The sequence below is a fragment of the Corvus brachyrhynchos genome, unplaced genomic scaffold (assembly GCF_000691975.1).
Source record: "Corvus brachyrhynchos isolate BGI_N302 unplaced genomic scaffold, ASM69197v1 scaffold126, whole genome shotgun sequence".
In the NCBI taxonomy this organism is placed as follows: Eukaryota; Metazoa; Chordata; class Aves; order Passeriformes; family Corvidae; genus Corvus; species Corvus brachyrhynchos.
The window spans coordinates 3,945,175-3,958,040 of record NW_008239283.1 but is presented as its reverse complement, the minus strand read 5'-3'; the positions used below and the strand labels follow the sequence as shown (position 1 = coordinate 3,958,040).

The 12,866-nt window shown below is 36.3% G+C and overlaps 1 protein-coding gene across 6 annotated transcripts in view; it reads right to left on the bottom strand.

The window, feature by feature from the left end:
- The window catches only part of ZRANB3 (zinc finger RANBP2-type containing 3), a 43,540-nt gene that overhangs the window by 18,101 nt on the left and 12,573 nt on the right, over positions 1–12,866 (bottom strand). For 4 of the 6 annotated variants that reach the window (XM_008638214.2, XM_017740249.1, XM_017740252.1 and 1 more), the window contains exons 3-5: positions 6,729–6,747; positions 3,868–4,046; positions 1,245–1,476 (exon numbers count right to left, since the gene is read on the bottom strand). In XM_008638214.2, the coding sequence (XP_008636436.1) occupies positions 1,245–1,476; positions 3,868–4,046; positions 6,729–6,747 (430 nt within the window). Of the gene's footprint in view, positions 1–1,244; positions 1,477–3,867; positions 4,047–4,785; positions 4,857–6,728; positions 6,748–10,381; positions 10,518–12,866 lie in introns of those variants that run through there. The other 2 variants (XM_017740250.1, XM_017740251.1) reach the window with 2 other exon arrangements.

Here is a 12,866-nt window from a genome sequence, read left to right as displayed (position 1 = left end):
TAGTTAAATACCAGTTTAGATGACCTTAAGCAGGAAGAATCCTACTTTACAAGCTGTTATACTGTCAAAGCTTCCTGGCTTCTGGGATCATTTTCCATACATTCAAAGACTTTATACAAGGATTCTGCTTATGACACAAAACTGATTAAAGACATTTAATGCTTTTTATATGCTGCCTTATAAGCCACAGCAGAACCTCAGTATCACTAAAAAAAAAAGTCCCAAATTATATTCCATTCGTTCATGAATTTTGATCTCATCGCTGTAATCAAGGACAGCCTGTATGGAATTCCCTTTAAAGACCTTTAACAATGATACTGGTGTCAGTACCAATGTACTATATAAAGGTATTACACTTTGTAACTTTGTCCAGGGTTGGTTGCAGTGTCTTTGTACAGGAAGTTTTAATAATTATCCCCACCCATAAACATAAATATTTGTTTTAAAGTTTTAAGTAAGTACTCATGATATACCAAGCCCTTTTCCATACCATGGGTATCTTTCTCAAGTTATCACCTCTCTTAACAAATTAAATTCATAAAGGGTCTTGTCATAAATTCTATTGACACAGTGAGGAATTCTGAAGCATAAAATATTATTTATTTAGCTCTTTTAATTTCCCTGAATACAGCTCAGCTCTTATATTCCATTTTCCCCTACATTTGATAAATAAAGACAGTTGTCTTGGGTTCAGTATAAAACCCAAGAGGGTTTTTGTTACCTCTCTGCTCCTCCCTAATTCCATAAGCTGAACTTCCTTCAAAGGAAAATTTGTCACTCTGGATGTGCAACAAGCACAGACTATATTTTGTTCCACTTAAGTGAATATTCAAAAGACCAGTGATAAACTAAGGGCTTTCTTTATCAGATGATAAAGTAGAAGATTTAATACAAGACCTTGTCTACCAAAGACTCCCCTAGACAGGAGAAACAAGCAGTTCTCTCCTTAAGCTCTATTTTCTATTTCACCCAGCAATCAGTCTGTAACATACAAGATTAATTTCTTACAAGAAACACTGTCTCAAGTCACCTGTGCACAAGCTTGAAACAAGTTTGTAAAGTCAACTCAAACAAAAAGACATTGGTTTAGTTTCTTATACTTGTCCTCCCTGATGCAGCTAGTGCACCTTTTGATGTCATAATGCATGTAATTGAATATATTCAAGAAAACTAAAAGACTCTTCATCTATTACTGATACCATCCTCAAAACCAAAACCAAAACCAAGCACAACACGTCAAATACCTCTTCAGGTCTTCCTAGAGCAGGAGTTCCAGTAAGGAGAACAGCTCTGAGAGCTTTCTGCACAATTGGCAGTAAAATCTTGCTGCGGGTAGCATTTCTGGATTTCATGTAGTGTGATTCATCAATCACAACCACCTTAAAGTTCTGCCTGTACAAAGTGTCTACCAAAGTCTGTGCATCAGATGTCAACAGCCCATACCCCAGAATGGTTACTCTGCTTGTTGATATTCTCCTGAAAAAGAAAATCCACAAGTTTTCTTAGCAAGTTTTCATTGTAGGACAATTAATATAAGAGAGAGATTATAAAAACTAATCTCAGAAGGCATGTATGTCTCCTTTTGGATTGATTGACAAGTGGGCTGTGAGGCTAACAACAACAGCTTTTGGTGTTTAAAATATCTCACACTTATCAAACACATAATTCATAATCGTTTTCAGAAGACACACATTGCATTTCAAAGGAATTTTATTATCTGGCTGCATTGCTTCACCATGTGCTCCTTACAGAGTACGTCATAGGACAAACCCACTTCCTGCACAAAAAGTTACACACAAGCCAAGGTCTTTATCAGCACCCAAACACCTGAAGTAATGATGTCTCTGTGCAAGCTTTTTACTGCTCTGGGTACGAAGAGTCCCCTCACAAGCAGCCTGAGAGGATTAACCAGACTGTCCCTGAGTATTTGGGCACTGTGAAAGTACAGTCTGGGCTGAACCTCACAGCTTCCTGTCAGAGCTGTTACCCAGCTTTTTTGCTTAAACAGAACATGAAGAAAACAAAAACACTGGGAGCAGGGAGTCAACATGGCACAAGATGAAAAATTGGTATGTAATTGAAAATGAACTATTTATAACAAATTTAAAGACGTATACAGGTCCAAGGCATTAATTGATTTTAAAATCACTAGAGAGCACTGTGGCCCTTCAGAAGCCTTTGAGCAGCACAGAAACTCTTACAGCTGTTAGACACACAAGTCATCAGAATGAGGGTCATAGCTGGTATGCCCATCTGTCAGACACCACTGCTCTGCTGGCATCATTTCTGCTTGTTCTTCAGCAGCAAGAGATCAAGAAACTAAGCAAGCTGAAGCTGAAGCTTCCTTGATGATTTAACAGGAAAAATGGTAAATGCACCTACACATTCATGCTCCTGGATATGGAAAGGGCAGTGGTTTGAGCACTGGCACTGCGGGCACTGCAGATTCTGGCTGTCACTGTACAGATAAATGTAGCAACCAGGAAAGCACGATTTTCCCTTACCCTTTCTGAAGGGTACATTTAAAAAATTACAAATAAACTTATTTCTTTTAGTGGAACTAATTTATTCAAGAAACTTCCATTTTCAAATTTGGCCAGAAATTATGAACCTAAATTGATGTCTAAGTATATTTTAACCTGGTTTAATCAAGAAGTTAAACAACACTCAAGCAGTAAACTTAATTCTTGAAGTTTTGAAGAAAAGCAAAGTATTAAACTGAGAGAAATCAAAGCTTAACATATGGAAGCAGAATTTAACAAAATGCTAATTTGGCAGCTGTATTTTTGCATTTTCTTACAAATGCATAAAACACTTTTTAATGTTAAAATATCAATTAGTTCAACAGCAACCTCAGAGCTAGGCAGCCTCCTGGGAGTTAAATAAGCAGAAACCCAAGTTTTCATCTTTCCTTTTTTTTTGAATAAAAGTAAATAATAATGGTTAAGGTCTACTCCTTTAAAAAAAATCTTAAAAGAACAGAATTTCATTTGCCATTTAATTTTCCCATAATTTTCCCCAGTCCACATTTCCCCTTCCCGCATCCAGCCTATAAGCTCTGAGTGCCTTTCAGATAAATACCTTAAAAGGTGCTAATTTTAGTTTCCATATTCCTGTGATCAACTTAAATTTTGACTATCAGTAGGAATTACCCTTCAATGAAGCTTTCAAAATGCATTTTCAGTTGGATTTCTGTGGTTACTAGGAAGGTTCCAAGCAGCACATCTTGGCAGTCAAGTCACTCTCTGATACTCCCAGAAAACATGAAGATCAGTCTCCCTCACACCCAAGTTTTAGAACAACATCTAAGCATTACCATAAAATCAACCAAGTCATTTACAGCAAAGCAGACTAAAAACACCCTTGCAATTCAGGGTAATAGGAGAGTTATTCTAATAACACCCAAGACATAGGCTCTCTGATGAATTCATGCTATTAAGTCTAAAGATAGAAAGTGTAGGTCATGATGACCTTTTCAGTTATTTAGGGATTACTTATTCGAACTTACAAATTTTCTCAGCGTGCTAAATGGAATTCTAACAGTAATTACTTCCTTATTTTGTAATGTACACCAGAAGTTCTCCAAAAATGTTTTACAGAAGCTAATGAATTCATTAGAGTTGAGAAATAACTTGTTCTGAGACACACTGAAGTAATCTAATTTTCAGCAGAAAGGCATTTGCTACTTTGCAAAAAGCAGATCTCTCAACTTCAAAGAAAATGAGTAACTGCTATAATACAATAACACAAAACTGGGAGGAGTGGCTGATATCCCAGAGGGTGTATCTGATACCCCAGAGGGTGGCTCTGCTTGAGCCAGGAGTAGTAAGCAAGCCTTACTGCAGAAGAGTAACAAACTTTACTCACCCAATATCAGTTTTGTTCTGAATGATGCTAATGTCGTCTGGAGAGAGTTCTGGAATCCACTTCTCCATCTCATCCACCCAAGGATATCTCAGAGAGGAAGGCACCACAATTAAGAGAGGCCATTCATTTTTATAGTAATATGAAATGGCAATTGCTTGAATTGTTTTGCCTAGCCCCATCTGAGAAAAGAAAAGAGAAAAGAACAACATCAAAACCAGAAGTCTCTGCTCAGAAAGCATATTCCATTCAGAAAAGCCCAGAAGAATTTGCAAAGACAGAACCAAATAAAGGAAACCCAGTCAAAGAGCTAGTTGTATAGTATGTATTTAATTATCACTTTGTTACCACAGATCATCTTTTATGAAACAAGATGTTTCTAGCTAAACAGATTAATACATGTGTTATATCTGGTTAGCTCATCAAAGTCAGAAGAAGCACTTCCATTCATTTCAGAAGATTTTCAGTTCAGGGTCTTAATAGGGTATACCAAAAAGATCAAACTCTTTAACTTGTGAAGCTACCAAAACCATTTTTTAAAGACTATGCAAAGGAAAGAAATATATAGGATGCCTTCTTACAATAAAAACAACTTTGTCCTCAATTTCATAGGCAAGTGAAGAACAAGGACCTGTGGGAAGAGCTCTGGATTTGACCCAGAGGGTCAACAAAAAGAAACTAATGCTCTGATTCACCAGAGCTGATCATTTCTCTTGGGCCTGTAACACAGATGAGAAAGCCCAGACAGTGAGAATTCAGATGTACAGGCAAGGGGAAGATTCAACAAACAGATTTATATGTAACAGGAAAGTACTTGCTTCATACCGTCAAGGTGGGAATGCTCCCATCTGTGAATAATCATGGCAACAGATGATTATAAGATTCAGAATTTAGGGTTTTGTTTAAAAAATACCAACCCACCTTCAAGATTTTATCAAAGAATGCAGCTATTTTCTCTACTTGTTCACATGGCAAGAGAGAGTTCCCAACTCCTGTTAAACATCAAAGCAGACATGGGCCTTAAAATACTCTGTGCAGGTTTTTCATGGAGTCCAGTGGATATTTGAGTGGATTTGCTGCTGTCTAACTACTCACAGTAGCGAGACATAAAACAACAATTTACATCTCCAGGGTTGTGTCTAAATGGACAGATGTAATGATATAATGAAGAGATTTCCCAAGTACAAAAGAAAACAGTGAATTTTTCTACTATTACTAGAAAGAAAATAATAGGAAAGCTACTGTGATACGCAGTTTTCATTCAAAATTGCCAAGTTTTCCTTAAAATTTTCCTGCAATCTCCCCTTGTGTCACCAGTAGTTCTCAGTTAATCTGAAAACAAATCCAAATGAAAAAAAAAAACCAACAAAATAACATTCATTTCTCGTTTGCTGCCATGGCTGTCTCCCTCACTCAGGCTGTGCAGTCCCTGGTGATAATGCAGGCACTGAGTTGAAATGAATATGGAATAAAAGCAGCACTCTTGGCATCAGCACACCCATGGCTGGATGTAGATCCCACAGAGCTGATCACCAGGCTAGGTCACAAGAATGTGAGACCCTAGAAAAACTGTAGAAAATATGATAGTCTTGGGTTTTGATTTAAACCCATCTTTCTCCAGCATTGAAATGGATGACAGTAAAGCTGTAATTCTGGGGAAGAACTTCGTCTGTCCCCACTCTGAGAAAAAACGGAAACATATTTGTAGAATACCTCACAAAAAATACTCTTACTATCTTACTTTAATCCTTACATAGTTACACACTCCAGGGATACATACAGTAATTCTCTGATCTTGAGTTTTCGTTGATAATTTCTTTTTGCATACAAGCTCACAATACTGATATTTAATTTTACCAACATTTTCTTATTTTAGAGATAGGTCAAAAAGCACAGGATACATACCAGTGCACAATACTTCCTCCAGTGCCACACCTCTTGTCATTATAAAATATACATTATTTCTTTTGAAGAAATGTATATTCCAGGACTTTTTATTGCTAACATAATTATGCACAGTTCATTGTCTAGTTCAAGGAGGGAAACAAACTGTTTTAATAAAAAAATAGCTACTGCTGATATTTTGATTTTTCCCAAGCTCCCCTTTCCTCTTCCCCTGAATACTTCTGTATTCTCCACAGTTCTCAGATATTTCACATTCTGTGCCAGTATAGTTTATCTCCAGATGTAATGAGATTTTTATAGTATGAGGAGATGCTTAAATACCAATAATCCATCTCCCTCTCCTTCCTAGTGTGTCAAGAAAACCCAGATTAGAATTGGGAGACTATAGCAATTCTCTTTTTCAGAAAGGTTTTATACTGACAACACATCAAGAGCGTTATTACAAAAATGTTTTCTCTCTGAGAAGACATGCTGGACTCAGATTTCCCTTAAATGGAACATAATATATATTTTCAAGTGCATGGACACAATGAATTTTACTATTGCTACTTGATTAGTGCACTTTAAAAAATTCACCTTTGGAAACCATAGCTGTTAAAAATCTCCCTGGGCCAGGAGTGTCTAATAATCCATTAAAAATAGCTAGCTATGCAATTATAAAGGACTCTAAAAAAAAACCCAACAGAGTCAGTGTTTTTAAAATGTAATAATACCAGAGATTTAACCTACAATTAAAATTAGCCTTTTAAGTTTTCTCAAGGATTCTTCTAAACTTCTGTCTGGTTTCAATTTTTTCCTCACTTAGGCATTTTCAGGATATCTGCTGACTATCACAGGAATTAGGATTCCTTCATTACCAGCCTTTCTGCCCACAACTCTCAAACAAAAAAAGTCACATCTGCACAAAGTGCATTAACAACACAAAAAAATGTTGTTAGAGGAACAGGAACATCACTTACCTCATCAGCAATCATACACCTAAATAAGAAACAAAAATGGGGGGGGGAGGGAAGCAGAAATTAATACTAAATATAATACATAAACCAATACTTACAAATTGTTTACTATAAATTTAAATTCTGGATTTACTGAACCAATGAAAGGAAAAAAGGTGACTTCATTCCTCCAGATATCACCTACAGAAAGTGAATTTGGTATGAACTGAAAGTAAGTATGACAATTACTTTAAAAATATTTATTGAATTTGCTGGCATTACTGCAGAACTTGCAATTGCAAAACTGAATTTCTGCTTAAGTCCAGGGATAGATTAATTGTAATCATAAGAGACACTTCCAAGGCAAGAAGTGCATCTTCAATTTTCTTCTGTCTTTCAGAAACAGCAATGTTTTTGCTGCTTCATGATTAAGGATTATCTATATGTCAGATTGATTTTAAAAATGTGCTTTCCAGACCTGTCACATTTGTTTTTAAATAGAAGCAGATACTCTCTCTCCCCCAACAATTGTACCAGCTAAAGTATTAGAAAATGAATTTGATTTTTTGCCCATTTTGGAGTCACTTGGCAATGCCACTCTGTGTAAAGACAATGACAACTCCAAGTCCCCAGTCATAAATAGTAAATTCTGTTCAGCACATTTACATTTTGTAAACATTAAATACCATCTTTGACATGCATTTCTTAAAGGCATTTTACCCATTTGTGATTCCATATTCCATATTGCACCAGGTAACTCAAACATAATGTTCCTTCCATGAAAAAATGGGAAAGATCTTCCAGCTCTTAGTGTCTTTAACAAAATTTAACAAACCAAGATACAAGCATTCTGTATTTTGATCCAGAAAATTCTTTCCAAGTAATACAGAACTGCTTTTTTAGTGGTGGCTACTCTGAAGTTAGTGTAGCTGGCCAAAAAAAGATAAAATGTTTGATATTTTCAGAAAGAGTATACTGCTGTTTGCTCACTCTGCCTGCCAGCATAAATAGCAATGTCTACTAATTTCAGCAGTTTCTTTCAACTGAGGTAAAAAACTAATTAAAAATTAATTCTTACACAACTTCATTTTTTACAAGCAACAAACTATCTATTTGCAATTGCTTTGCAACTTACGCCCCACCCCCAGATGTTAGGGATGGAGCAATGAAAACAAAGGAAGAAAATGTAACAAAACAAAGACCCCAAGTCTTCACAGATTTACAAAACAAAAAAAAAGCAGGAAGAGAATTATTTTTAGTGGCAACTCATGATTGTGGGGCCTTAATGTCTGTGATTTGCAGCTGGGCAAAGACATTTATTTGCAGATGACTAACACACAATTCTAATTTAAAAATAATGTCAGGTTTTGCTCAAAGACAGATTTTTTTTTTCCATTCAATACTCATTGTTAATAGCTTGAACTGAAGTTTACAAAACAAGTCTTTCTTTTTTGCAGATTCTTTGAGGCCAACTGCTTTCAGTACATTAATCATGTTTTTAAAAAACAGTTTGAGGCCTGAAATCAATTGGAATGCACAATAACCTACTGTTGCAGTAGTACTCCTTACAAAAACGCAGCAAATGAGTAAGACTACAGCTAACAGCTACAGAGCAGAGACAGCTCAAGAATAAGCCACAGATCTTCCTCAACAATAAAGATTATTTATTATAAGAATATCAGAGCAGAAGTACAAATATAGCAATAGCCAAGCTGCATCTGGTAGCAAGAAAATGTGGTAAAGAGGACAGGAATAAAAGTGTTTCTTGCCAACATCTGCTGATAAATACAGTATTTCTCAGTAATATCAACTTAAATTTTAGTAGAATTGCATAAATAGTGACATGTTAATTCTGCCAGTTCAGACACACAGAAAACAAAGTGAGAATAGGTAAGATCCTATTGCACTGTTCTTTGACACAGGCGAACTGATTGGATGCTCCTTCTTCCTTTCACAATAACAAGCAAAAATGAAGAAATCCAGAGTGATTTACAAATGGCTCTGACAATTAGAAGCTGAATAGCAAATAAAAACCCACTAACTTTAAGTGTGTCAACCACAGGAACACTTCTTCCATAAAGCTAATTTCTTCATTAGAGTGAACTGTAGCCACTTAAACATTGATGACTTTATCTGCTGACAAATAAGAAATTGTTCTGTTTTTCTTTTTGCACTCATTTTCAGACTGTACTCATAAAATCCTTGATGTTATAGAGTATCTCCTGTTTTCATGTCTATTAACTTCCACTTAATGTCCTAAGTTAAACTTCTTATGTAGCAGCAACAAGTTGATGACTTTTATAGAAACTCATCATTTTGTTGCTGGTAAATGAAGTGAAGTACGAAGTAGCTGCCATCACTTTACCCACAATAACTCTGCAAACAGAGATTACATTAAGTGATCAAGAGTTTTTCTTCCTCATTTCTGCAGTACCAATAGAAACAGAGACACAGAAACACCCCTATGCTTAAAGCTGGTTATGTCTAGTGATATTTTGCTAGTAAGTATTCGCTCTCTTCTCCTGCCCAATGATGAAATTGCTTTGTTGTAAGTAGTTGGGATTTTCTTCCTGTACTTGCAATCCATCCATTTTCCAGCATTTAAAATTCGACCAGACACATCACAGATTGAGATCAATCGAGTGCACTAAATTGGTTTTAAAGCTCCAGTTAAGAGTTATCTGAATGTGTAAAGTCCTCTGTGATTATACAGTTAGCGACATGAATCACTGCTTGGATCCACACTGCTCAGACTCAAATTCCTGAAAAGCTACAGTTTTTAAATTGCTAATTTATGCCAATTAATTAACATTATTGACACTCACACGTGACAAAATTTTGACATGGCACACAAGATTGAGTTTATGATACAGGTAGAAGTGAAATAAAACTAATATAAGTGGAAATGGAGGATATTCCATTTATTTTATATATATATATATATATATATATAAATAATGCATTTTAAAGCATTCTTCTGTGTAGCTTTCACAGTTTTAAAATAAGAATCCTAAAGATGCCTGCTTAATGTAGTTACAAAAGATAAGAAGTCCAAATTTTTTTCATTGGATTCTAGGGCAATGAAAACCAGCTTATATTACTGAGAGGAAAATCATGAAATCTTTCCAGTTCATAATCACAACAATTAGAACTTTAAAGAACTTCCCCATCTTTATAGCCCACATCACACAGAACTTAACAAGATACCTAATAGTTAGTTGCACTAAGCTGCTAAAAAGCAATACTTTACATAATCTTAAAAATATGCTGCCTCTATTTAAAACAAACTTCAGTATGCTCTATATTACTGCAGTCAGACAAGCTGCCAACATGGACATAAAGGTTCCATGCTGTCAAAGCAGAAGAAACAGATCTTCAGCTACATTGAAGGGACAAATATGTATTTTTGTTTCACATATTTTGACTGCAAGAAGACAGACTTCTTGTTCTCTGAAGTTCAATTAGTCATTTCCTCTCAACTGGTAGTTACCCAATCTGAGCTTCATCATTCATATCCCATCTGTTCATATGACACCTTAATAATAGTTCTATCCAAGAATATAAATCAGAGCTATGATACGCAGATTCATATCCTGTTATAAGCTCAGCCCACATGGTCAAAAGTTTCAGAAAAGCACGGAAAAAAAAATCATTTGAGATGTCTCAGTTGCACTTACTCTCAGCAGCAAAGTCCAACTGTGCAAAAAAGCACCAGTCAATGGCAAATTCTTTTAGATTCTTTCCCATCTAATCTTTAAATGTTTCCCTTCTTCAGAGCGAATCCTGTGGCTTGTGTTTGAATCTCTGTCCATTCATCAAGGAAATCTCCTATTTTTTCCTAGCAGAAAGCAGTAGAACCTCATTGGGATGCACTGCACATGCTGCTACAACCTTCCTACTATTCATAACCCTTTTACGGTGTAGGGTTAGCAATGGCCTTTGGACACAGTAGGATCTTTCATAAATAGAAGGGAACCATAGTTTGGGCCCCCACTAGATTAAAACAGCCCCAGCATTTTGAGGTGTATTAGCTTGAAAATAAAACTACATTTTTCTTTTTTCAAGCAAATACAAAGAGCTTTGAGTGAGGATGTACCCTGGTGAGCGAACACGCCTGCAGAGAGCAAGGTCTGCTGTGCTGGTGCACCTCAGGTGCACACAGGTCCAAAACCCTACTGCTGTTCACTAAAGAGAACAAACACAAGCACCTGAGGTTGTACACAAACCCTAGCTTTCTTCTGGATGTAGAGGATCCCGTAGTTGAAGGGACCACCCAAAGCTGGATGAGTCAGAACCCCAGAAACAGACTTCCAGCACTATCGGAATAGGCTAAGTGCTTGATACGTTGTAAAGGTATCAAGCACCAAGCAAAGGTGCATTTACACATTCTTACTACAGCAAACCTTGGAGAGAAACCTGAAGTAAGCAAAAAAACAGGTGAAAGAACTAAGAAAGAAACCCAAAACTCCTGAAAGAGCCCTCTGAAAGCTCTATCAGCAAAGCTCTGCCTCTAAAAGGACAGAAAGAATAATTTATCAAACTTCAAAAAACACAGAAAGAGTTCCTGGCTGCGTTGATGTCAAGAAGATTGGAACCAACTTTGCAAAGCAGAAGGACAAGCAGATCTTTTAAAATTTCATGCAGATGAGTTCATTGGAGAAACAGAAGGAAACTGAGGCTAAACTCATGAGGAATGTGTCATAGAGCCACAAAAAAATAGTCTGTATAACAAGGAGGTTAATGCTAACACAGTTTTATAAACTGAGTTTCAGGGAAGACCAAACATTTAAATGAAAATCATTTCTATTTCTGTATGTCTGGGTTACATTCAGGTCACCCTTTTCGAAATGTCAGCACTATTAACCATGCAAACAATACAGCTGAAGTTTCTTATATTAATTATGGCTACTGCAGCAAGGTATTTTTGTGAAGAAAAAGAATCTCATTTTGAACTTTACTCTTGGAGGAATATTGATTAACAACACACTGGGATTAAGGTCTGTACAACCAAGGATCCTACCAAGTCAAACAGCTGGTGTTAGAGGTTTCTTGTAATGATAGAAATATTTGCAATAATATCCTCTCTAGAGAGCTGTGCTTCCTTACATGGCAGATTAAAAACTAAAGGGGTACAGCAATCCAATACATCTGTTGCTTGCTTGTAGGGATAATTTAACTTCTTGATTGATTTTCAGCAGCTATTTATCCAGGAAAAACCACTTAGAACTACAGGTAGCTTTTCAGAACAAACTCCTTCCCTTTCAAATGCGTTTTCCAAGGCAAACAGTCAAAGCAGTAGCACTTCATTTTTTAAAACACTGAAAATTTTTGTTACTACTCAAGCAAATTAAAGCTGTTTCTTGTTAATGCAGGCTTTGGAACATGTTGTACAGAGGAAGCTCGAGTCTTTCTTTCACTGGTGTGGGTGTCCTGATATTCTTGGGATTCTCACCTACTCATGTGAGTCAGTTTTATATAACACTACAACATATAATTTACCTCCTACTCACAAGCCAACACTTCAGCACTAACAACTTAACCAAGGGTTATTTAAGGAATCTGAACTTAGAACATTTTTATATAAAACTGCGCAAGCAACCATTACATTTGTGTGTCAGTAATCACAGCACGCAGTCCTAAAACTAGAACAAAGAGAGCTGACTCCCTTGCAGAAATAATCAAGGGTGTTTCACCAAAAATAGTGCCCCAGAAGATGTAAGATAGATCTTACCCTTGCTCCTGAACTATACTAGGTATTTAAAAAATCCCAAAGTAATAAAACCCCAGCCTTTGATTTAACGTAAGATGCACCAAATTGCCACATCTGCATTGTTAATGATTCTGAAAAGGAGCCTAGAGGAGAATGGTTGTGGTGTCTTAGGCTTTTCTCTAACACTCTTCGACATGTGACTGAAAAACCCACCTAAAATGTTTTATTAATATTTGAAAGCTCTCAGACCACATGTTCTGGTATTCTAGCTTTGGCAAAGTTGTGTGGAATAACACATAACAAAGCGGTCAAGTTGAAGGTTAAGCTCAGACACGTCAATATGTTTTTAGAATACATTAATGGAACTGTTAAGTGGAAAAACCTCCAGCCAAGAAGACACTCAATAGTGATAGTGAAAACTGTTTACCTATTCAGTCACTGGCTTCAGACAC